Source organism: Pantherophis guttatus, chromosome 2 (assembly GCF_059756535.1).
Source record: "Pantherophis guttatus breed Tessera chromosome 2, ASM5975653v1, whole genome shotgun sequence".
Taxonomy (NCBI): domain Eukaryota; kingdom Metazoa; phylum Chordata; class Lepidosauria; order Squamata; family Colubridae; genus Pantherophis; species Pantherophis guttatus.
The window spans coordinates 44637282-44660645 of record NC_142064.1 but is presented as its reverse complement, the minus strand read 5'-3'; the positions used below and the strand labels follow the sequence as shown (position 1 = coordinate 44660645).

The 23364-nt window shown below is 38.5% G+C and overlaps 1 protein-coding gene across 1 annotated transcript in view; it reads left to right on the top strand.

The window, feature by feature from the left end:
* The first annotated feature begins 4290 nt into the window (after positions 1 to 4290).
* Positions 4291 to 23364, top strand: part of LIX1 (limb and CNS expressed 1) — a 42473-nt gene continuing 23399 nt past the window's right edge. The window contains exons 1-2 of the mRNA XM_034440729.2: positions 4291 to 4640; positions 14708 to 14871. Coding sequence (XP_034296620.2) covers positions 4559 to 4640; positions 14708 to 14871 — 246 coding nt within the window. The 5' untranslated portion in view covers positions 4291 to 4558. The remainder of the gene's footprint in view (positions 4641 to 14707; positions 14872 to 23364) is intronic.

The window sequence follows — 23364 nt, the reverse complement described above, 5'->3', positions numbered from 1 at the left end:
TTAATAAGAAAAAAACCCACTCTTAAATTAGTAACAGTTCAGGCCCTCTGTACATATTCCGGGGTGGGGGGGGGGAGTTTCTCCAGATTCTGGAAGATTTGCAATAAAGCATAGATCATTTGGGTGTTTTGCTATTTTTAACTGGCAATATGCAGCAAGTAAATGGCAGAACGGCCAGAGAAGATGCCATCAAAAAACAATGAAACCACACATGATTTATCAACAAGCACAAAATATAAATGTTCACAACAAATTGAGAAAGTGGACCAATCAAAAGAGAATAGCACCAATGGATACTTTCCCAAGAAGTACCCAATCGCCAACCAATCCCCCAAAATTCAGATCCCCGCAAATTATAAATATGGCAAGAACTCACTTATAGATCACTGCACTTCTGAAACACATAGCAAAATGTGTGCAACACTTGTGATACACACTTCTGTGCAGATTTTCCTGAGTCCAGAGAATCCCAAAGAAAGTATGTAAAAACAAAACTGAATTTGAGACTTCAGAATTATGCCTAATTTTAGGCATAATACTGACACACTACAATCTCTAGAACCGTGATGGCAAACCTATGGCCAGAAGTGACACGCAGTGCCCTTTCTGGGCACATGAGCCATCACTCCAGCTCTGCTGTGCATGCGTGCGTGCCTCCTGCTGGTCAGCTGGTCTTTGGGTCTCTTCCGCGCATGTGTGGGGGGATGGGGCACATGGGCATGTGAAGCGGGGGGTGCACGCATTGAATTTTGGGGGTTTCAGGCGCGTGCATGCATGTGTGCACATGCTTTGGGCACTCAGTCCAGTAAAGGTTAGCCATCACTGTTCTAGAATGTGACCAAGACCCTATGAATAGAAATAGTGCCACTATGTAATGTTTGAGTTACAGTGAATCATCCTGTTGGAATATAATTACACATTGCATTTATCAAAGCATTTTTTCTTTCTTCTCTTTATCCCAAAAGTTCAAGTGAAAGATTTTGCTGTTACAATACGATTTTTGTATTTACACATACTTGTAAACCAGGTTTAACCATAGTTTGATAAACAGGCCATTATGATTTGGTTTGCCTAGTGCAGTATTATATGAAGCAAAAATCAAACCCATATCATTAAATCTTAGTATGATGCATAAATAATCTAGCTGTGATCTAATCTAAATGATCAATTTAATCCAAAATGTAGTAAATCAATAGAATGTTTTCCTTCCTTACAAAACAAACTTTGAATTGGTTCAATTCAATTTTTCAACTCAATTAGAAAACCTCGGATTCAATTCATACATCTTGCTATTAATCCAATTTGGTAAATTGATTCCATTCAGTTATTTGTTTGATAAACTCTGCTAGTATTTTTTCTAGGCTCTCAGTTTATGGCTTGTTCATAAGCTTTTACATACAGTACAGAAAAAGTCACTGAAAGATAAAAGCGGTGCATAAAAAATTTAAATATAAATGTAAGAATTTGGCTCTAATCCTATGCACATACTTCATTGAACAATTAAATTTACTTCTGAATAAAACAGCACTACTTAGAAAGGTATGGCAAAAAATAACCAATGTTCCCTAACTCTACTTTCATTTAGATTAAAATCTGTCTCTTTATAGATAGAAACAAGAGTTTAGCCTCAGGTTTTCAGTGTTTATATCTTTAAGATTTTTGAAATATCTTAAATCTCTAAAAGGTCAACATGTCATTTATACAAAGCATGAACTCAACCGTGCATTGTTCCTGTTTCATATACATGCATTCAATCAAATTTATTTACTAGGAACTTCAACAAACACGTAGGCTAGATGAATAATGTCCCTAACAATCTGAACACAGCTGTATGCAATAGGTGTAAAACATTCCACAGAATGAAATTCTTCAGTATTTTTCTTGCTGTATTCAGGATGCTTTATCCAACTAATCATTGCAGTTTCAAAAGTTGCAATTGTTTACCAAACTGCTTAATGTTAAATGTGATTTAGATTTTAGCAAACTAGTAGAGATTTGTACTATGAGTTTTAATACTCAGAAATTAAGGAATTAAATAACATTTGATGAAAACAATACCATAGAAGTTGGGGAAATCACATTACATGGTTATCTTGGAAATTATTTCTCTTCCAGCCTGCGTTAATAAAAATAACTTCCCTGGCAATAGTATTATTTCCAGGTAAATTCTAAGTGCTGTTTAGGACTTGCATTATACAGATATGGTTACGGATGATTTGCTGAAAATTTTTTCCATAGGAGCCTGCCCAATTTTAATATCCTTGGGGAAAATCCTCCTTTGAAAGCCATAACCACCAGAAGCCCATTTCTGGGGAATTGAATAGCGTGGAGCTTCTGAAAGTACTGGGGCTACTTTCTCTCAGATATTCTTTTATCAGAGACAAGAATATTTCTACCCAGACAACTTTTGGCATATAAACCAACTTGTTGCCAAAGAAATCCGCAGTATGATAGTGCCGTTTATTTCTTCTTATTGAAGTATGTTTTTTTTTTATTTGATTTATATGCCGCCCTTCTCCGGAGACTCAGGGCAGCTTACAATACGCTAAGGAATGTTAAATTTTACTTTCAATTAATTTGTATTTTCAATTTTGCTTTTAATTTCAGGTAGTCCTCAACTTTACAACACTTCATTTAGTGACCTTTCAAAATTACAACGGCACTGAATAAAGTGACTTACTAACCAGGTTTTCTTTGCAGTTTTTCCACAGTTTCACAGTTTTTCACAGTTACAACCTTTGCAGAATCCCCATGGCCATGTGATCAAAATTTAGATCCTTGTCACCTGGTTCATATTTATAATGGTTGCTGAGCCGAGGTGGCACAGTGGTTAGAGTGCAGTACTGCAGGCTACTTCAGCTGACTGCTAGCTACAGTTCAGGAGTTCAAATCTCACCAGGCTCAAGGTGGACTCAGCCTTCCATCCTTCTGAGGTGGGTAAAATGAGGACACAATGCTGGGAGAAATATGCTGACTCTGTAAACTGCTTAGAGAGGGCTATAAAAGCACTATGAAGCGGTATATAAGTGCTATAGTGCTATTGCTGTGTCCCAGGATCATGTGATCACCGTTTGCGATCTTCTAACAAGCAAAGTCAATGGGGAAACCAGATTCACTTAACAATCGGGTTACAAACATAACAACTTCAGTGATTCACTTAACAATTGTGGAAATGTCGTAAAATGGGGCAAAACTCCATTGTCTCACTTAACAACAGAAATGTTGGGCTCAATTGTGGTAAGTCAAGGACTACCTGTAATTTTTAAGTGTGGGCCTTTTTACATTTTATAAGTCTACTTTTATTTGTTTATTATTATTCTTGGCTGCCTCAAGTGCTATTTTCTGCAAAAGCAGTGAAATGTAAATGAAAGAAACAATGTTGATCTACCAACAGCTACTTTTTTCAGATTCACCCTGATATTAAAGTGATTTTATGATGAAATTCGGAGGCAAACCCAATCACGAAGAAAACTTTGGAGTGGGCTAAAATGTGTGAAGGTGTCAGGAAATTGTTAAAGTTAGTTGCAAAGTTGTGTCCGACCCATCGCAACTCCATGGACAACATTCCTTCAGGCCTTCCTATTCTCTACCATCTTCTGGAGTCCATTTAAGCGCACGCCTACTGCTTCAGTGATTCCATCCAGCCACCTCATTCTCTGTCGTCCCATTCTTCTTTTGCCCTCAATCATTCCCAGCATTAGGCTCTTCTCCAATGAGCCCTTCCTTCTCATTAGGTGGCCAAAGTATTTGAGTTTCATCTTCAGGATCTGGCCTTCTAAAGAGCAGTCAGGGTTGATCTCCTCTAGGACTGATCAGTTTGATCCCTTGCAATCCAAGGTACTCGCAGGAGTCTTCTCCAGCATCATAGTTCAAAGGCCTCAATTCTTTGGCACTCAGCCTTTCTTACGGTCCAACTTTCACAGCCATACATTGCAACTGGGAAATCATAGCGTTGACTATACGCACTTTTGTTGGCAGGGTGATGTCTCTGCTTTTTAGTATATATTTAGTAAGTCAGGAAATAAAGGAAGGTATTTAAATCCAGGCAGAGCATTTTTTCATTTAAAATGACAGCATTGCCAATAGCCTAAGCAAATCTGTTTGCAATTTACCACTGGTTGAATATGTGAAATTCTACATACCTTGTCAATGTCTTTAATTTTTCACCTTTGCTATTAACATTATGAGTTTGGATTCTTACTTAAGTTAACAAAAATCCAAACTCTGGCTCTGTCAATGTCAGGATGAGAAGAGGAATGCCTTTCTCATGATTAGCTTCTCCAGCCAGCCAGTAGGTGGGTGTGTTTCACAGAAGAAAGCGGTAGTCAGCCTCCTTCTCTCTCCCTAATTAGCTCAGCCAACAACAAAGATAAGTGAGCCAGGGAGGGAGACCCCCTGAAGGGTCTTTCGGAATCTGGCCAATGTCTGATTGGCAGATGTTGAAAGGGATTCGTTGGTAATCCAGTTCATCAATGAGCTGCATAAATTCAAGACAGGACTGGAAGAATTCCGGCATGTGGACACTTGGCGGGGGCAGTCTGGTAAAAGGCAGCTCAAGATGGACAGAACTTTGGAATCTCTACAGCACATCATTTCTCAAGTCTTGCCTCACAGGGACCCTACACTAGCATTTAAAGACTGTAAGTACCAAAGTTTCTGCACTACTGAGAGGGTAGATGCTGAAATTTGTAGGACAGAGACATTGTAAAGATGTCCGTAATGTTTTATGTACAGATTCAATATTGAAAAAGACTAAGAGACTGTGTATGGTATTTTTGCTTTCATCAGTGGCATATTTGACTTAATATTAATTAACTGTTTTTACTGTCTTAGAATTCAGCCAAAACAAAAATGTACGATTTATTATATTGGGAGTTACCTTTGTCTCTAGGTAGTTTGAATGTGTTTTATAAAAGGCTTATTGCAAAATATTAAGACCTCAATTTACATTGTGATCTTTATAGTTTTGCATGTATGTGTTATTTTGATACATTTAATACAATACAGAATCTCAGTAAAAGATGTTTTTAGTGTATCTACTCATGCAGACACACAGTTACTGCAGAGAGCATTTAGTTTCACTATCGGAAATTCTAAACTGGTGTTACAATTTGTGCTGTGTTTCTTTTTCCCATTAATGTTTGTACTATAATAAATCTAGCTCTAAAAATGCTAGATATCAATATCTAAAAGCTTTCTTTCTTCAATGCAATCTGAGCCTGCTAGTTTTGAATCATGCTTCTAAATATTCAAAGATGAACTCTCTCTTTTTTAAAAAAGACTAAGTATTTTACACCTGAAAGAGGATCGGGATCCTGGAATCCTAAATTCAGAAAAGTAAAATTCTTGAATGCTACAGAAAATCAGTTTTGAGCAGTTTGCAAAACTTCTTAGGTTTATTTAAGAATGTTCCATCACCTTCTTTGATATCAGTTGTTTTTTTTTTTACTGTGAGTGTGAAGTAGAAAGACAATGGAGAGAGAAAGAAGGAGACAGAGAAGCAGTCAGTTAGTTTTATCCTAAGTTTCACTTTTTTTTCAGAATAACATTTTTAAAAGTAGATAATCATGAAATATGTTACAAAACGTTAAGGATATGCTTAATTCTTATGTTAAATGACACTGCACAGAATGATTCTTTCTAAATTGAATGGGATTAATGCTTGAAATAAGCAGCTGGCAAAGAACAGTTATGTATTTGTTACTGCATACATAGTTTGTCAGAAATCAACAGTTATATAAACAAACATGAACAGAACTTCCTTAGCCCACCCAGAATTGGAACTCCCTCCTGTTGCAACCATCCTACGTTCAACTGAGAGTTTTGGTTTTTTTTACTCTGAAACCTTGTAGGAGCAGATGCATTTTATAAGCAAGAAGCATTTGGTGTAGAAAAGATGGGAAGCTTCCTTTCCCCTTCTTTGTGGTGAATTCCTGAAAATCATCAGGCAAGATTTTGATTGAAAGTATATTTACTGGCCTCTCAGATGGTTACTGTGACCACCCATAGATTATAGGGTGAGAAAATGGCTATAATAAAGCAGAAAAAGCACATGTCAAACAAGATGGGTATAAAATATCCTTTTAATGAAATCTTACCACAAAAGTGGAGCCAACCATCAAAAGAGTACTTTAGTAATCTTCGCACTCTTTAATTATTTCACTACCTCTTGTTTGCTGTGTTATAAACTGACTGCTTGAAATCACTTCTAAAGTAGAAATTATCCTTTAGTAAAGCAGAGGATTTGAAAATCTGGTAATCATATTTCAATATAGGTGGCAAAGTTCCTAATCTTGAAAATGTGGGATCCAGTTATAAGTTCTACAGAGTACTGTAGAAGTAATGGGTCTTCGTCAAACTATTTCTGAGTTCTCCAGTTGTCCCTCATGTTTTCAGTCATATTATGTTATGAATCTTTAAAGCATGCTCTTGGTTTGGTAATTATATCTACCAATCCTTTGGTAACTATATTTACCAAGGGCAGATGTACATTTTGTACCCCACAGTTTTGGCAACATTAAAGTGAGCATCAGTATGTTAATTTAGAGCATGTTTTGTGAGTTCTACAAATATTGCAGTTGTCAAATTTATTTATTGTCTTTTAATGACCCCGTAATCCCTTGCTTCGGGGTGGAGTTGGGGCAACTGAATGGAGCTGAGTGTTTACTGGCCAGATGCCCTTCCTCTCGCCAATGCGAAGTTTGCTGCAGATATTTTCTCATTGTGCCCAGACAGAGAAATATCTGCTGGATATAAATTGGAAGCCATGTGTTTTTTCTCTTCTCTTTTTTTACAATGACCTTTCATGAATCTGTATGGATGGTTGGATTGATGGAAAGGCTAGAATAGAATAACAGAGTTGTAAGGGACCTTGGAGGTCTTCTAGTCCAAGCCCCTGCTTAGGCAGGAAACCCTACATCACTTCAGACAAATGGTTATCTAATCTCTTCTTAAAAACTTCCAGAGTTGGAGCATTTATAACTTCTGGAGGCAAGTTGTTCCATTGATTAATTGTTCTAACTGTCAGGAAATTTCTCCTTAGTTCTAAATTGCTTCTCTCCTTGATTAGTTTCCACTCATTACTTCTTGTCCTGCCCTCAGGTGCTTTGGAGAATAGTTTGACTCCCTCTTCTTTGTGACAACCTCTGAGATATCTGATATAACCCACTGCCATCATATCATCCCTAGTCCTTCTTTTCATAAGGCTAGACATATCCAGTTTCAGGAACCATTCTTTATATGATCTTGATTCTGTTTATGCAGCCTAGAACTTTTGTTGCCAGCTGCAGTACACTGCTGGCTCATATTTAAGTGATTGTCCACTAAGACTCCAAGATCCCTCTCACAGTCACCACTACTAAGCAAGGTACCACATATATTGTACCTGTGCATTTTGTTTTTCTTGCCTAAATGTAGAACCTTACTTATTTTGTTCACCATTGAATTTCATTTTCTTAGATATTGCCCAATGTTCAAGTCTGTCAAGATCCTTCTGAATCTTAAGCCTATCTTCCAGAGTGTTGGCTATTCCTGCTAGCTTGGTGTCATCTGCAAATTTGATGAGTTCCCCATCTATTCCCTCATCTAAATCATTGAAGAATATGTTGAAGAGTACTGGATCTAAAACAGTACTGGGGACCCCACTGCATACCTCCCTCCATGTAGATGCAGTTCCATTGAGGACTGCACGTTGAGTGCAGTTGGTCAGCCAGTTACGAATCCATCTGGTGGTGATGCTGTCTAACCCACATTTTTCTATATTATCAAGTAGTAGGTTATGTCTACTTTGTCAAATGCCTTACTGAACTCCAAGTAAATTATATCGACAGCATTCCTTTGGTCCACTAGTTTTGTCACTTTGTCAAAGAATGCAATAAAATTAGTCTGGCATAATCTGTTTTTGACAAACCCATATTGGCTTTTGGTTATTACTTTGTTTGCTTCTAGGTGTTCACTGATTTGTTGCTTGATTATCTTTTCCAGAATCTTCCCTGGTATTGAGATCAGGCTGATAGGTCTGTAGTTTCCTGGATCTATTTTTTTTCCTTTTTTGAATACGGGAAGTACATCAGCACTTTTCCAGTCCTCTGGCAGTTCCCCAGTGCTCCAGGATCTTTGAAAGATATGGTTCAGTGGTTGAGTGGATCACATCTGCCAGTTCCTTCAGAACCTTGGGATGTAATCCATCTGGTCCTAGTGATTTGAACTTGTCTAAGGTAGATAGGTGCTCACTTACCATTTTCTTCCCTATTTTAACTTGTGTTCCTAATCTGTTTTTTGTGGTTCTATTTTTGATAGATGGGACTGTTTTTTCCCTTTGTGTAAAGACAGATGCAAAAAATGAATTAAGTAGTTCTGCTTTCTCCCTGTTGCTTGTCATCTTGTATTTGTAGGCAGGCAGACAAAGACATCTATATGTTGTCAGGGTCCTAAATGTTGGTCACCTATATAGTAGAAGAAAAACATTAATGTCTCTTTTTGTTTCCCACACCAGAACAATTTTGAATTCAACCCATCAGAGAAATGTCTATAGAGAGTCTCAGTCATCCAGACCATGGTTATTCCAAAGGTACTTTTTCAAAGACAACTAGACTTCCTTTTTTTTTTTCCTGAAGACGTTTCATTTTTCATCCAGGAAGCTTTTTTCAGTTCTGACTGAATGGTGGAGGATGGAAGGATTTATATTCCTTGCAGTCATCTGGTTGTTAGCACTCTTTCTGAGAGTCATTGAGGCCACTTGGAGGTTTATCTGTGCTCTTCAGTGTCACCTCAATAGTGCAAATAGGTGTGGAACCTTCTTGGAACTGCTGAAAGGATTATGCTGTAAAAGGGAAATAGGTAGTGTTGTATCCCTCCCCCTCTGTTGAGAGAAGCCTGTTCAATCTTAATGTAGATAACCTGTTTGACCCCTCTTTCAAAGTAGTGGTCTTCTCTGTCCATATTTCTCACTTCTCTAGGTTGAATCTGCTCACTTTTAGAAATCAGAGAGAGAAAGAGTTTTTCTGAGGGTATCACCACTGAAAGAATCACATTACTACTTAGGACTCAAGCTTTCTTGATGATACTGTCCCCACCTTTGAGGCACCCTACCACTTCAAATTATCTCATCTTGATCAGGCTTCCAAAGAGTTGTAAATCATAGTACTAGATAGACATTTTTGAATAAACGAAGACCCTAAGGGTATTGTTGTTTTGTTTTGTCATTGATACTATTTAATTGGCTCTATTATTATGAAGAATGTACTTTATTAGACATGTGCTTGGCATGAGTGAGCGACATCTAGCAAAGACCACATTCCATTGGATACCACCAGGTGGTCAAAGCAAAAGAGAAAAGCCAAACAATACCTGGTGCCAAACATTTCAGGAAGACCTGAAAAACATCAATCTTAAATGGAAGGATGTGGAAACTGTATGGTATATAGGTATAGACTATGGATTGAGACCTGTAGAATATGCTTGTAGCCCAATGTGCTTAGCACAGGACATGAAAGAAAAATTATTATTATTATTTTAATCCCATTTATTTCAGTTTGCTATAAACCGATGAAAACCTTTTGGTGATGATTGGCATATGTATCAAAGTAAATAAACTGTTTTGATTTTGTTGTTATTCCTGTATCCATATAGCTATTGCAGCATGCATTATTCTCTTCATATACATTTAATATGGGTGTGCAGAACTGAGAGCACCTTTTGCAACTTCAGTGTGAGGTATCTGTTAAATTATAGCCCTTAATGGGAAGCAGCTGCCAGAAGGTGAACATTAAAGTTATGTATGTTTAAATTACTTAATTTTACTGATTACGTGCTACAGATTGATTGAGGAAATGGGAGGCAATTTTAGTAGCCTTGCATTAAAGAATTTTCCTTTAAAAAAAGAGGGTGAGGGGACCTTGAATATATACTAAACTGCAAAGGACTGTTATTTTTCCTACTCAATAGTCAAATGGTTATTTAATATTAATCTGACAAGTTAAATAAAACAACCTTTCTCTTGAAAAGTCTTTTTACAATTGACTTAGCAGGAAATATATACTGCTTGTCTTCTTTATAAATGGTTTACTTGTGACCATGAAAGAGTCTCAGGATTCCGTCTCAGTACCAGACACAGCTAGGAAGGTTGCAACAGGCTTCTGCTCTACATTCCTCCATCAGTTCTAACAATTTATTTCTTGGCTTTGGGTGGTTTCCTTCACTTCTGTGTGGTCTCTATTGCACATTAAACCTGAGACTATTATCTTCTTTGCCTCTTTGATGCTTTACGTATCCAGTGCAAGTCTCCATTATTTTTGCTGATTTCCAAGGGGCCCACTTCCACTTGACTGGTAAGGGCACTGACCTAGGAATAAACCTCCACTGAAAATAAAAATTACTTGCAAAAAATTTTACAAGTAATCCTAAACAGAACTATTCCAAAGCAACTCTTTGGCAAAGGAAAAATGTTCTTGGGATTGTATTATTTTATCAATCAAAACATAAGGGAAAGGAAGGGATAAGTTCCAGGTTACATGCTTGATAAAAGAAATATTTTCATTAAAAATAAATCTTTCCCAAAATAGTGAAAAAAATTCAATCAGACTTAATCATTTTATTACATGTTCTTTGCTTTGTAATGACTTGTGAAAAATGGTCAAGAATAAACATGCTTGTCCTTCAAAATATCAAAGCCTTGTAGTGACACTGCTTGAAAACAGATAGGTAGGTAGGTAAGTACCGGTAGATAGATAGATAAGAGAGACAGAGAGACAGAGAGGGAGGGAGGGAGGGAGGGAGGGAGGGAGGGAGGGAGGGAAGGAAGGAAGGAAGGAAGGAAGGAAGGAAGGAAGGAAGGAAGGAAGGAGAAAGAAGAAAAGAAAGAGGAGAGAAAAGAAAAGAAAAAAGAAAAGATTTTCTATTCTTTTGGATAATTTTGCTTTCCTAATTCACACATCTTGTTCCCGTTCCATATTGCAACCTCAAGCCTAATTTGTATATGGTAGAATAGTGCACAGAAAGAATGTCACAGAAATGAATAAATATCATGACTGGAGGGCCAACAGAAACGAAGAATCCGTGATCAATGTAGTGGTTTCTCTATTGGAAAAGCAGTCATTCTGTAACGGTTCTTCAGCTTTAATATTGATCATTTGATAAATTTGTTGTTCTATAAATTGAAGCAAGTTGTTAACTCGTGTGTAAGTAGCCATAAACAAATTGTTCAAAACCATAATTAAGTTTGTATGTCTTCAGCTTTGTAAAATAAATGATGCATCAATTATGGCTTAGTGTTAATGGCAATAGCATTTAGAATTATATATCACTTTATAGTGCTTTCCAGCCCTCTCTTAGTAGTTTACAGAGTCAGCATATTGCCCCCAACAATCTGGGTCCTCATTTTACCAACCTCAGAAAGATGGAAGGCTCCATCAATCGTGAGCCGGTGAGAATCAAACTCCTGGAGTGAGCAGTGAATTAGCCTGCAGTACTGCATTCTAATCATTGTGCCACCATGGCTCTTAATGGGTAAACTAAGAGCACTATCATATGTGTATGTGTATGTATGTATTATGCATGTCCTAGCTTTGTGAATGCAGTCTAAATAAATAAAATACAATCTGAGATATGTAGGTAGTCCTCGATTTATGACCACAACTGAACTCAAAATTTCTGTTGTTAAGTGAAACATATGTTAAGTGCATTTTACCTCATTTTACAACCTTTCTTGACACAGTTATTAAGTGAATCACTGCAGTGGATAAGTTAGTTACCTGGTTGTTAAGTGAATCTGGCTTCCCCATTGACTTTGCTTCTGAGAAGGTCACAAAATGTGATCATATGACCTTGGGACACAGCAACGGTCATAAATATGAATTAGCTGGCAAGCATCTGAATTTTGACCATATGATCATGGGGATGCTACAAAGGTCATAACTGTGAAAAATGATCATAAGTCATAGACAAAGCTAGGCTTTCAGGACAAACAGATTAAGTGAATACCCCTTAGTGGTGATCAGTATTCAATTTTGTTAATTTTCTTTGTCAAATCTTAATTCTACAGTATTACTATACAACCACCTGTTTTCTATTTTAGTATTTGTTTACTTGGGTCTCTTCGCTCTTCTGATAGATAGATCAACCTCCTTTTTTTACTCATATTTTATAACAGCCTTTCCCTAATCAGGTACCTTTCTAATCCAGAAAGCTAATCTTACTGGTAGTTTGGAAGTCTGAATTGATCCATGTTGGAGAAGGCTTTTTGATAGAGTTGGAGGTTTTCCATTAAATTACCTATAACAGGGTTGTGAAACAAAACTACTTCAAGATTAGCATTATGGTATTCTTATATAAAGCTCTTCATTATAGCCAAACTATATTTTTTTGAAGTAGCTATCAGTATTTTGATGGATGACATGAGACAAAGAGAGAATAAGAATGATTTAAAATGCATGGAGTTTCAATAACAATTGAGAACCTATTCTATAGCAATGGCTTTATATGGTATTCTTCATCAGAAATTGCATTCTATTACCACACAGCTATGTACTAAAGACAGCTATAGCACACTCTCATACTTGCCTCCATTAAATTTTAAATGGATCTGAAACAGGTGAGGTCAGCTCAAAGCTAGTTTGAAAACACATTACTTTGTTGTAACAGGGAGATCAATAAGCTAAACGGAGAAATGCATGCAACTGATTCTTTGAATATCACATTTGAGCTTTGCTTTGATGGGCACTGTTTGGCCGCAATATGCTATAGAGTTTTGGGATATTTTTCTACGTTACCATTTTGATTTAATTTACTCTTTTATCCCCAAATCAAATTTCCTGACAGTGTGAGTCACTTGACAGCAGAAATATTAAGAAATATATTATTTAATTATTATTACTTTTATATCCTGCTGCACTTCAAACAAGCTTTTGGAAGTTTCCAAAAGGCATGAAATATAGAAGGATATTCATATACAGGTACACATACATACACACACACATACACACACACACATATCTTCTTGTCAAAAGATCTGAAGGCTGAAAAGAAACATATTGTCTAATCTTAATAAAATTAGGTCCAGTTGTCTTTACGATTAAGGGGAAGAGAACATGTGAATTTTAACTAAAATTCCATGTACCTTTGAGATGTTGCATACAAGTCTATAAAGGACAGAGTCACATAAAACAGTCATCCTGTTACTACAACAGTTTATTATCCAAACAAGAGGCAGGTGTCCTTTCAACCCAGAAGATCCTGGCTTCTCTGAGTTACATTCCATGGACAGTAGAAAGAGATGTAGGAACCTGAATCCTGACTTTGCTATAAATAAATTTTGTATTTAATACACAGCAGTTGCTGGGATTATTTCAAAATAGCCCCATTAGATGTTTTATAATAAATCTAATCAGAAGTTCTTGTATTCTATACATCTTGTTTCCAGTTCATCTTGTCAAGAAATGTAATAATCTCACAGGAAATGATCAAGACTTGTTTTCTCTAAATCCAGAGTGCAAGACATGAAATTCTGTAATGGATTTAAGTTTGTTAATGTATTCATGACAGAAGCATCACAATTAAAATAAGGCAAACAATATGACAAAATTTAAAACATAAAATACTGTACTAGATTAAAATATGTACAAATTAAACAGATCTTGCCCAAAAACTAGCAACATTAATTGTGTTCTGTCATGCTACCATGAGGAATGGATTTAAGTGATAGGAAGTGAATACAGATTCCAACTGAATATTAGGATTTTTTTCCCAAAAGTAAGAATAGTTCATCAGTGAAACCAGTTTTCCAAAAAGATGGCAGCTTGTCTGGAGATGTTCAAATACAGGCTAGACCTGTGATGGTGAACCTATGGCACGCGTGCCACAGGTGGCACGTAGAGCCAAATCAGTGGGCATGTGAGCTCAGTTCCAGTGTGCATGTGTGTGCTGGCCAGCTGGTTTTCAGGCTTTCTGGGCCCACCAGAAGTAGGGAAACATGCTGTTTCCTATCTCTGGAGGGCCTGGATGGGGTGGGGAAGGTCTGTTTTTTGCTCTCCCCAGGCTCCAGAGCTTCTCTAGGAGCCTGGGAGGGTGAAAACGGCCTTCCCCACCCCCCCCAGAGGCCCTCCGGAGGCCGGAAACAGGTGGGGCACATATAATTATGGGTGTGGGCATGCGCATGTGTGAATCACCACCCCGCACCCCCTCCACTTTTGGCACGCGATGGCAAAAAGGTTAACCATCACTGGGCTAAACAGTCATTAACTTTGTTTTAATCTGCATTCATGCACTGAACAGGAGGTTGGCCTCAATGACATAGCATGCTTCTTCCAACTCTATTCTTATGAAATCAGAAACATTGAAATAATTATTACTTTAACTAATCAGCTTTCCTACTTGGAATAAAAAATGCCAGTCTATGTGAATACTTCAAATACTAAATCATGCTTGGGGATATCTCCACTTGTAAGACCTAAAGCAGGTTTCCCAATTCTTAGGACTTTAAGATGTGTGGACTTCAACTACCAAAATTCCCCCTGGCTGAGAAATTCTGGGGATTGAAGTCCACACATGTTCAAGTTGTCAAGATTGGGAACCCCTGCCTAGACAACTGCTTTCTAGCTACACGTTGATCAGTTCAACAGTAGCATAACTCTTGTTTTGCTTTTAGTATAGTGAAAAGTCCATTTTTAGGCAATGAATTGTGACTAAAACTTTCACTCCTATATTTTGATAGTGAACGTTGTGGCAATGCTTCAGGAATTCTGGGAGAACAAACAGAAACAGAAAGGTGTATTCTCAAGTGAAGGCACTGTGGTATATGAGTCACTAAACTTGCCTGGGCCTCCGTTTGTAAGTTATGTCACTCTGCCTGGAGGAAGCTGTTTTGGTAACTTTCAGGTAAGAATGTATAAGGTAGTGCATTTAATGACAAAGTATGAAATATGGAAGAAATATGATTTATCATAGCCTGAAATCATCAGACTTATGTCAATATCACAAGAGCCAAATTTGTGAGGCAATGTGGGAAAAAGTTCAAATGACCTAGTGAAATCTATATAGAATTCCCCCCCCCCATTGGAAGCCCAGACTTTTTCCCCATCTGTTCCTCAAGGTCTCTCTATCTTCTGGAACAAATGCCCAGGAAACTTCAGGACGGTGGAAGAATCAATGATATCACTGCTTCCCTTGCCATTTTGGTCTGTGGGATTCCTCAACTGGCTTAGAACCTCCTGGAATTGGAGGATCCTATCATTTACAAAAAGTTCATTGACACATCTAACAAAAATAGCAACATGTGGAGGCCAGTTGCTAGATAAGTTTTTCAAAAGGAACACTGGCAGATAACAATCACCAACTGGATCCTTTAAATCCAAATATAATATTTGTCTCAATGTCATATAGCAGGCTTTCACCTTCTTATCCATTTCCTGTAGACATCCGATGGGATCTGATTTTTTAAAAAAATGTTCTTAAAGTACAGTGTACAGTCTTCGTATTAACTAGACTATTGGATTATTAGATCTAATACCTAATATTAGATCAGGTCAAGATCACAAAGCAGTCAAGAGTATATCAAATGTGAACAAAGCAGATATGAAAGATATTCAAGTATTACAGTTTAAACTTTCAGCTTCAGTCCCTCTATATTCTCTCCCTTCACCTCATTAAGCCACCAGCAGTTCAAATATTATATAATTCTATGTTGTTTATTTCCAAATGTAGAATCATATATAAATAATAATGAATATGTAATGTTCAAAAAACAGAACCCAGAAAACTGCCTTCCATTTTAATAATACTCTTGTTCACTCTGGGTGAAATATTGCATCATAGGGCAACCGTTTTTTAACTAAGGTGCCTCAAATAAACTAACTTACAGAATGTGTTCAAAATCTGGGTCCCATGATTCCTATGGAATTGAAATTTGGCAAATTTTATAAAACATTTTATACATAAAATTATGTATTTTATGACATTAAAATTATCATAAAACAGTTTAGGACATAATGCCAAATATCACAAAACATTTCCTGCACTGATGTTTTGACTGCTATACAGTTCAATATGGGCTTTTTTGAAAACATGTACATCTCCGAATATATCTCAATTTTTCCAATGAGGCATTAGAAGTTCTGTCATTGTTGACGGTATTGAAGAATCTGCTAACGAAACATCTCTGAAAGGGTGACCCAATGAGTCAATAAATGAAAGTTACTCTTCATTGTAAAGAGCATTGTATCAACAATTCTTCTACCTTGATGCAAACGGGATTGTATTTCTCTGAATTTGGAATAGTTGTAGTGTTTTTAGCTATCAGGGATTTGCACCTAATGAGAGGAAAAAAATGGGAAGATTGTCACTAGTTTGCCTTTAAAGATTTTCATAAAAATGATGCAATTACTACCTGTTATGCCATCATCACTGTTTAATATTTCACTCTGCTTTGTCAACATTGGCAACTGTGTCAGTACTCCTATTAGTCTCATCACCTAAACAAATGTTTCCTAAATGCTTTACAAAGAAGCTGATGATACACTTTGGATGATGTAAGTTGACATGAAACATCCATTCTGTTTAGCCTTCTTTATTGATAGATATGATTCATTACCAAGTCTATCAGTGGAAGGCTTGAAAGGGTAATTAGACTGATTAGACTGGATCAGCCGGATGTACTCCTTAGACAGGTGCCTCTCCTTTATTTTAAAAATAGATTGTTCAGAAACAAAGTAAAGGAAAAAAATATCCTAATTGCAAGATCGATTTCCAAAAGATGGAAGCAATAACACTGATTAATGGGTTGGTTTTTAATGCAACCCAGTGCACAAACTACTTTTTTCCTTCCCTACCTATGAAACACTCTCAGCAATAACAGGCAGAACATTCCACTGCCTAGGAATCAGAGTAATAGTTTGAAGCAAGGGTGAAATCCAGCAGGTTCTGACAGGTTTTGGAGAACCGGTAGCAGAAATTTTGAGCAGTTTGGAGAACCAGCAAATACCACTGCTGGCTGGCCCCAGAGGGGGGTGGGAATGGAGATATTGCAATATCCTTCCCCCAGGAGTGGGGAGGGAATGGGGATTTTGCAGTATCCTTCCCCTGCCATGCCCACCAAGCCACGCCCACCAAGCCACGCCCACAGAACCGGTAGTAAAAAAATTTGGATTTCACCACTGGTTTGAGGATATTTCTTTTGGGTGCATGTAAACTACCTTGCCAAGGCTTTTGCAAGACCCTCTACATTGATGTTAGCTAATAGAATATTTATTCATTTATTTATTTAAATTTATATACCGCCCTTCTCCCGAAGGACTCAGGGCGGTGAACAGCCGGAATTAAGATACATATAATATAAAAGTTAAAATAACTAAAATCAATTAAATCGATCGGCCTCCCAATTTAAAACCCCACATCTATACAATTTAAAAAACTAACTCATAAGACCTTTTAGGCTAGGCTGGCTTAGTGGAATAAAAGAGTCTTCAGGGCCTTACGGAAAGTACGGAGGTCCGGGATCAGTCATATTCCGGGAGGGAGCTCATTCCAGAGGGCGGGTGCCCCCACAGAGAAGGCTCTTCCCCTGGGGGCCGCCAGCCGACATTGCTTGACCGACAGCACCCTGAGGAGGCCCCCTCTGTGAGAGCGTATTGGCCAGTGGGAGGTTATCGGTTGCAGAAGGCGGTCTCGTAAATACCCTGGCCCTAAGCCATGGAGCGCTTTAAAGGTGAGAACCAATACCTTGAAGCGCACCTGGAAGACCACTGGGACCCAGCGCAGCTCACGCAGGAGAGGTGTTAAATGGGAATGCCAAGTCGCATTCTGGACCAGTTGGAGCCTCCGGGTGTTCCTTAAGGTGAGCCCCATGTAGAGAGCATTAAGGTAGTCCAGGCAAGAAGTGACTAGGGCATGCGTGACTGTGCATAAGGAGTCCCGATCAAGAAAGGGGCCCAACTGGCGTATCAGGTGAACCTGATAAAAAGCCCCCCTGGCCATGGCCATCATATGCTCTTCTAAAGGCAGCCGTGTGTCCAGGAGGACACCCAAGTTGTGAGCCCCCTTGTGGGGGTCAATGACCCGCCTCCAATAGCCAGCAATGGCACCAGCTGGCTATATCTGGACGCCGGCATCCACAGCCACTCGGTCTTGGAAGGGTTGAGTTGAAGCCTGTTCCTCCCCATCCAGACCCGCAAGGCCTCCAGACACTGGGACATCACTTCAAGGGCATCATTGGGGTGGTCTGGGGTAGAGATGTACAGCTGAATATCATCAGCGTACAGATGGCATCGCACTCCAAATCCACGGATGATCTCACCCAGCGGCTTCACATAAATGTTGAACAGGAGTGGCGAGAGGACTGACCCTTGCGGCACCCCACAAACAAGGCGCCTCGAGGTCGACCTCTGCCCCCCTGCCAACACAGACTGAGACCGGTCGGAGAGATAGGAGGAGAACCATCACAACACGGTGCCTCCCACCCCCAATCTCTCCAGCCGGTGCAGCATGATACCATGGTTGATGGTATCAAAAGCCGCTGAGAGGTCTAATAGGACCAGAACAGAGGAGCAACCCCTGTCCCGAACCCTCCAGAGATCATCAACCAATGCAACCAATGCTGTTTCCGTGCTGTACCCAGGCCTGAAGCCGGACTGGCACGGATCTAGATAGACGGTGTCATCCAGGTACTGCGGCAGCTGTCGCACAACCACACTCTCGACAACCTTCACAATAAAGCGAAGGTTGGAGACCAGACGGTAATTTGCCAGAACAGCCGGGTCCAGAGAAGGCTTCTTGAGGAGAGACCTCACCACTGCCTCTTTCAAGGCGGGAGGCAAGAACCCCTCCCTCAGAGAAGCATTTATAATCCTCTGGAGCCAGCCTCGTGTAACCTCCTGGGTAGCCAGTACCAGCCAGGAGGGACACAGGTCCAATAAACATGTGATTGCGTTTAACCTCCCCAGAATCCTGTCTACGTCCTCAGGAGTCACAGGGTCGAACTCGTCTCAGATAACATTCACAAGACCAGCCTCAGACACCTCGCCGGAATCTACCCAGTCAGAGTCCAAGCCTTCCCGAATCTGAGCAATTTTATCATGCAGAGACTGTGCAAAATCGTCAGCCTGCCCCTGCAAGGGATCCTCCCACGCTCCCTGGTGTAGGAGGGAGCGGGTCACTCTAAACAAGGCAGCTGGGCGGTTATCTGCCGATGCAATAATAGCGGAAAAGTAATTACACTTTGCCACTTTTATCGCCACTAAATAGGTCTTAATATGAGACCTAACTAGTGTTCGGTCAGATTAGGAATGACTAGCCCTCCAACCACTCTCTAGGTGTCTTTTCCAGGCTTCATCTGCCTCAGCTCCTCGGAGAACCAAGGAGTCGGGCAGGTTTGGCACCGGATCAGAGGCCGCAAAGGCATGACTTGGTCCAAAGCACCGGCGGCCGTCCTATCCCAGGCGGCTACCAGGTCTTCAGTCGAGTCATGAGCCAGAGTCTCAGGAACTGGCCCAAGCTCCCTCTGGAACCTATCAGGATCCATCAGGCTCCTGGGGCAGAACCACCTGGTCAGTTCCACCTCCCTGCGGTGGGGTGCAGTGGTCAGAAAGTCCAGCCTCAGGAGGGAATGGTCCGACCATGACAGGAGTTCAATAACTGGATCCCTTACATCCAGGCCATTCAACCACTGACCAGAGACAAAAACCAAGTCCAGAGTGTGTCCTCTTGTGTGAGTAGGGCCATGAATTAGTTGTGTCAGGTCCATGGCTGTCATGGAAGCCATGAACTCCCGAGCCACCTCAGATGCCTCACCGGCAGACGGCAGGTTGAAGTCCCCCATGACCAACAGTCTAGGGGTATCAACCGCCACTCCGGCAATGACATTGAGAAGCTCGGGCAGGGCCGCTGTCACGTGGCAGGGAGCCAGGTACGTGATCAGCAGGCCCACCTGCATCCCATGGCCCCACTTCACCAGGAGAGACTCACATGCGGCTATCTGAGGTACAGTGGCCTCCCTCGGATCAAGACCTTCCTTTATAACAACAAAATGGGATTTGAGCATTAAATTTATCATCTTTTTTTTTTTTTTTAGTATTTGAATAAAAGAAAGAAGCTCACTAGAGCATTGCAGTGGCTTCACACTGAGATTGGGAAGAATGACATAATTTTTTTCTTAATAAATTATAGTTAAATTAGCTCATATCTCAGCTAGGGTGTTTTTTCTAATTAAATATCAATATTGTGTTTAAGGGTTTTTTAAAAATGGAATCAATTAAAATATCTCTCATGCATATTTGAACAGTAGTTCGGAAGGGTCTGAGAATAATGAAATTACCTGCCCTCCGTGACAATATAAAATCCAAGAAGTTTCATGGATCCATATCATTCTTATTTTCTTGATGCCTTTTATACCAGGCATTAGCAGAAAAAGCCACCCATGAAAATGGTATTTCATTTTCCACTTACTATACAGGAGGGCAACCAGAGGCCTATCTGATAAGCTTTTGGCTCCGCTTTCACTGAACTCTGATGTCAACCCATTCATTATTCTAGCAGATGGTTTTGCTTTTTTACCAATAAGAATGTCACTCACACAAGTATTTACTTCCATAAAATGAAGAAATTAATTTATCTTTAATTATAAATAGGTTTTAAATTTTCTTTTAACATTTAGGAAATAAAGAATTCTTGTAAAAGCCCTAATCAAAATTCAACTAGTATTGACATTAAGCTAAAAGATCCTACACTACATCATTTGTGGGCATATTTACTAGGTATTAAACATGTATCTGCTTTAAATTCATTCTAGATGTGTATATGTATGTATGTATGTATGTATGTATGTATGTATGTATGTATGAGGTTATATACAAAAAGTTTCTACATGTTGTATCTAGAAGTAATGGAATCAGCTAATGGAATCAGGAATCCCATTTCAAAGGTGATTTTATTGTTTTATCAATCAACCCAAGAATTACTTCTCTATCAATCTCTGTGTTGCCTCAAATACAGGAGTAACTAAAGCTAAAAGCAATTTCTGCTTTAGATTAAAACAACTTTGAAAGTAATAAAATACAAAATAGCAAATAGCCATTTATTACGGAGAATAACCTATTCAATATAATTGTAACAATTGGGAATAAACTACAAAGGAGTAAATCATTACACTGACCCTATCCTGCTGAAAGAACTAATTCAATTGGGCCGAGACTATATGGACCATGTGAAGCTATAGAGAAGACACACCTTCTAGATTCCACAGGATGACAGTTTTTTACAGCTGGAACTTGGAGCATGCCAACTGGTCCAGATTTTACTGATCAGGCAGATCCCAAAGGTTACCAATTGCTAAACCATGTAGAGCTTTATAGGTGAGCCAACACTTTGAATTGTATTGTAACCAGAATGCCACTCCTATCCCATCGGAGGTCATCCACAAGTATGGTCAGAACCATTGTGATGTTCTACTCTGACTAATGGAATGTCTTTCACCTGTTTTTCCACATATTACTAGAAGTTCCTCTTTCATATTCTGTTTTTAATCCAACAATCCTTCCCCCTTTCATATTCTGTTTTTACTTATTTAGCCACTTTCAGACAGATAGCAATAGTGCTAGCTAACCAGTAATGTTTTATTTTAAGGCTTAAACTATAAGTGGAACTGTGGTGAATAACTTTCCATCCATACGGAAAGCCTACATGTGCATCTCACTGTTTTATCCATATCTGTGAATGTGACACAGCTGCAGCAGACCAACAAAACACTGCAGGAAGAAGTTCCTAGAAAGTTGATCAAGAGCTCTATTTCAGAGGTCCTCGGCTAGGGACCCTCATTTATTTTAACTGGATCCAAGCTTACAACAGCTGATATAAGTATCATCATGCATGCATTTATCTTCTATATGAGCAATACACTGAATTATAAATTAAAAAGGGAAACTTTTAGACATAAATAGGTCAGTGCTGGAATCATTGTACAAGAAAATCTCATGAATGAACAATTAAATAGTAAATATGATCTTACTTCAAAAAAATCAAACATCTTACTCCAAAATCAATCTGACATGATTTACAATAATATAATGTATTGATGGGAAAAGTTGATTCAGAGCATATGCTGTAGTTGAGGTACCACTGACTATAATGCAATCTGTTTCACATTTTAGCTGAAATATGATCATGATAAATAATGTTCTAAGAGAAAGTTCAGCTCTTTATTTAGATGAATTAAAGGGAACCTGCATATAAGATTCAGAGTTTGTATTACAGCTAAGAAAATGAAAAGTAGCCAATAGTTAGGTCAATTTAAATCTTAAAATGCATGTTAAAGTTAATGCAGCAAAAGAAGAAATGTTTCTAGAACTTGTTAAACCTTTGCATGCTTGCAACTGAAAATTGCTAGGGAGAAGTGAAAGTAATATTACAAAGAAAAGACCACATGTTTTAACAGATTGACCTAACAGCATCATGTTGGGAAGCATTGTTTTATATTTAGCACTATATGTTTAGGTTTTGTCTGAAATCCGTTGAATTTTTTAAAACAATCTTGAGATTAGGCACAGAATTATAATTTCAGGAAGGTTATTCTTTCTAAGTAGCAAAAGCATTTCAGTTATGCCACTGGAGTGAAAAATAACCCTTCAACAAAAACTGATATTGCCAATCTTGGAATTTTGAAAAAATGTAATAGTGACTTTTACCTGTGATCTATTATACTACTAATCATAAAGCTTGGTCTCCCGACACATAGGAGCTTTGCATTCAAAGGGTTTTTTTTTTTTTTTGTTATGTAGTCTAACTATTTGCTGAGAGAATGCTTTGCAAGACATTGATTTCTGAGAGACCAATTTTGTGGTCCATATTTTTCACAGATAGGTAGAAAATAGCATTCAGGCATTTCAAGCATTGCAAAGGGAAAGGGGGATAGAATTGCCTCAGTTTTCACAAAATGTTTCATGTGGTCTTTTAGATCCCAGCCAGAATTTACCAGCATCTGGCATATTCAAATTTCACTGTCTCAAAACATGGGGAGCATCTGCAATGATATCTAAAGTTGATTGCAACTGCTAAGCACAACTTCAAAAGATCTTGTGAAGAATAAATAGCATGAATGTTTGTTTAACAGATAGCAAAAGTTGTACACACTACAAGATTTCATCAGTATCAGTGCTGAAGATTGGTTCATAAAACATCTTAAAGTTTGCATTTGTTTATTTTTTTTATTTATTTATTTAATTAATTAATTAAATGTATGTAGCTGCCCATCTCACAAAATGTGACTGAGAGACATTCAGCAATCCAATAATGACAAATATAAAAACAGACAATATAATTTACATATTTAAACTGGTAACAACCAAATCATTCTAATTATAGCTATTGTAAGGGAGGGATAAAGTG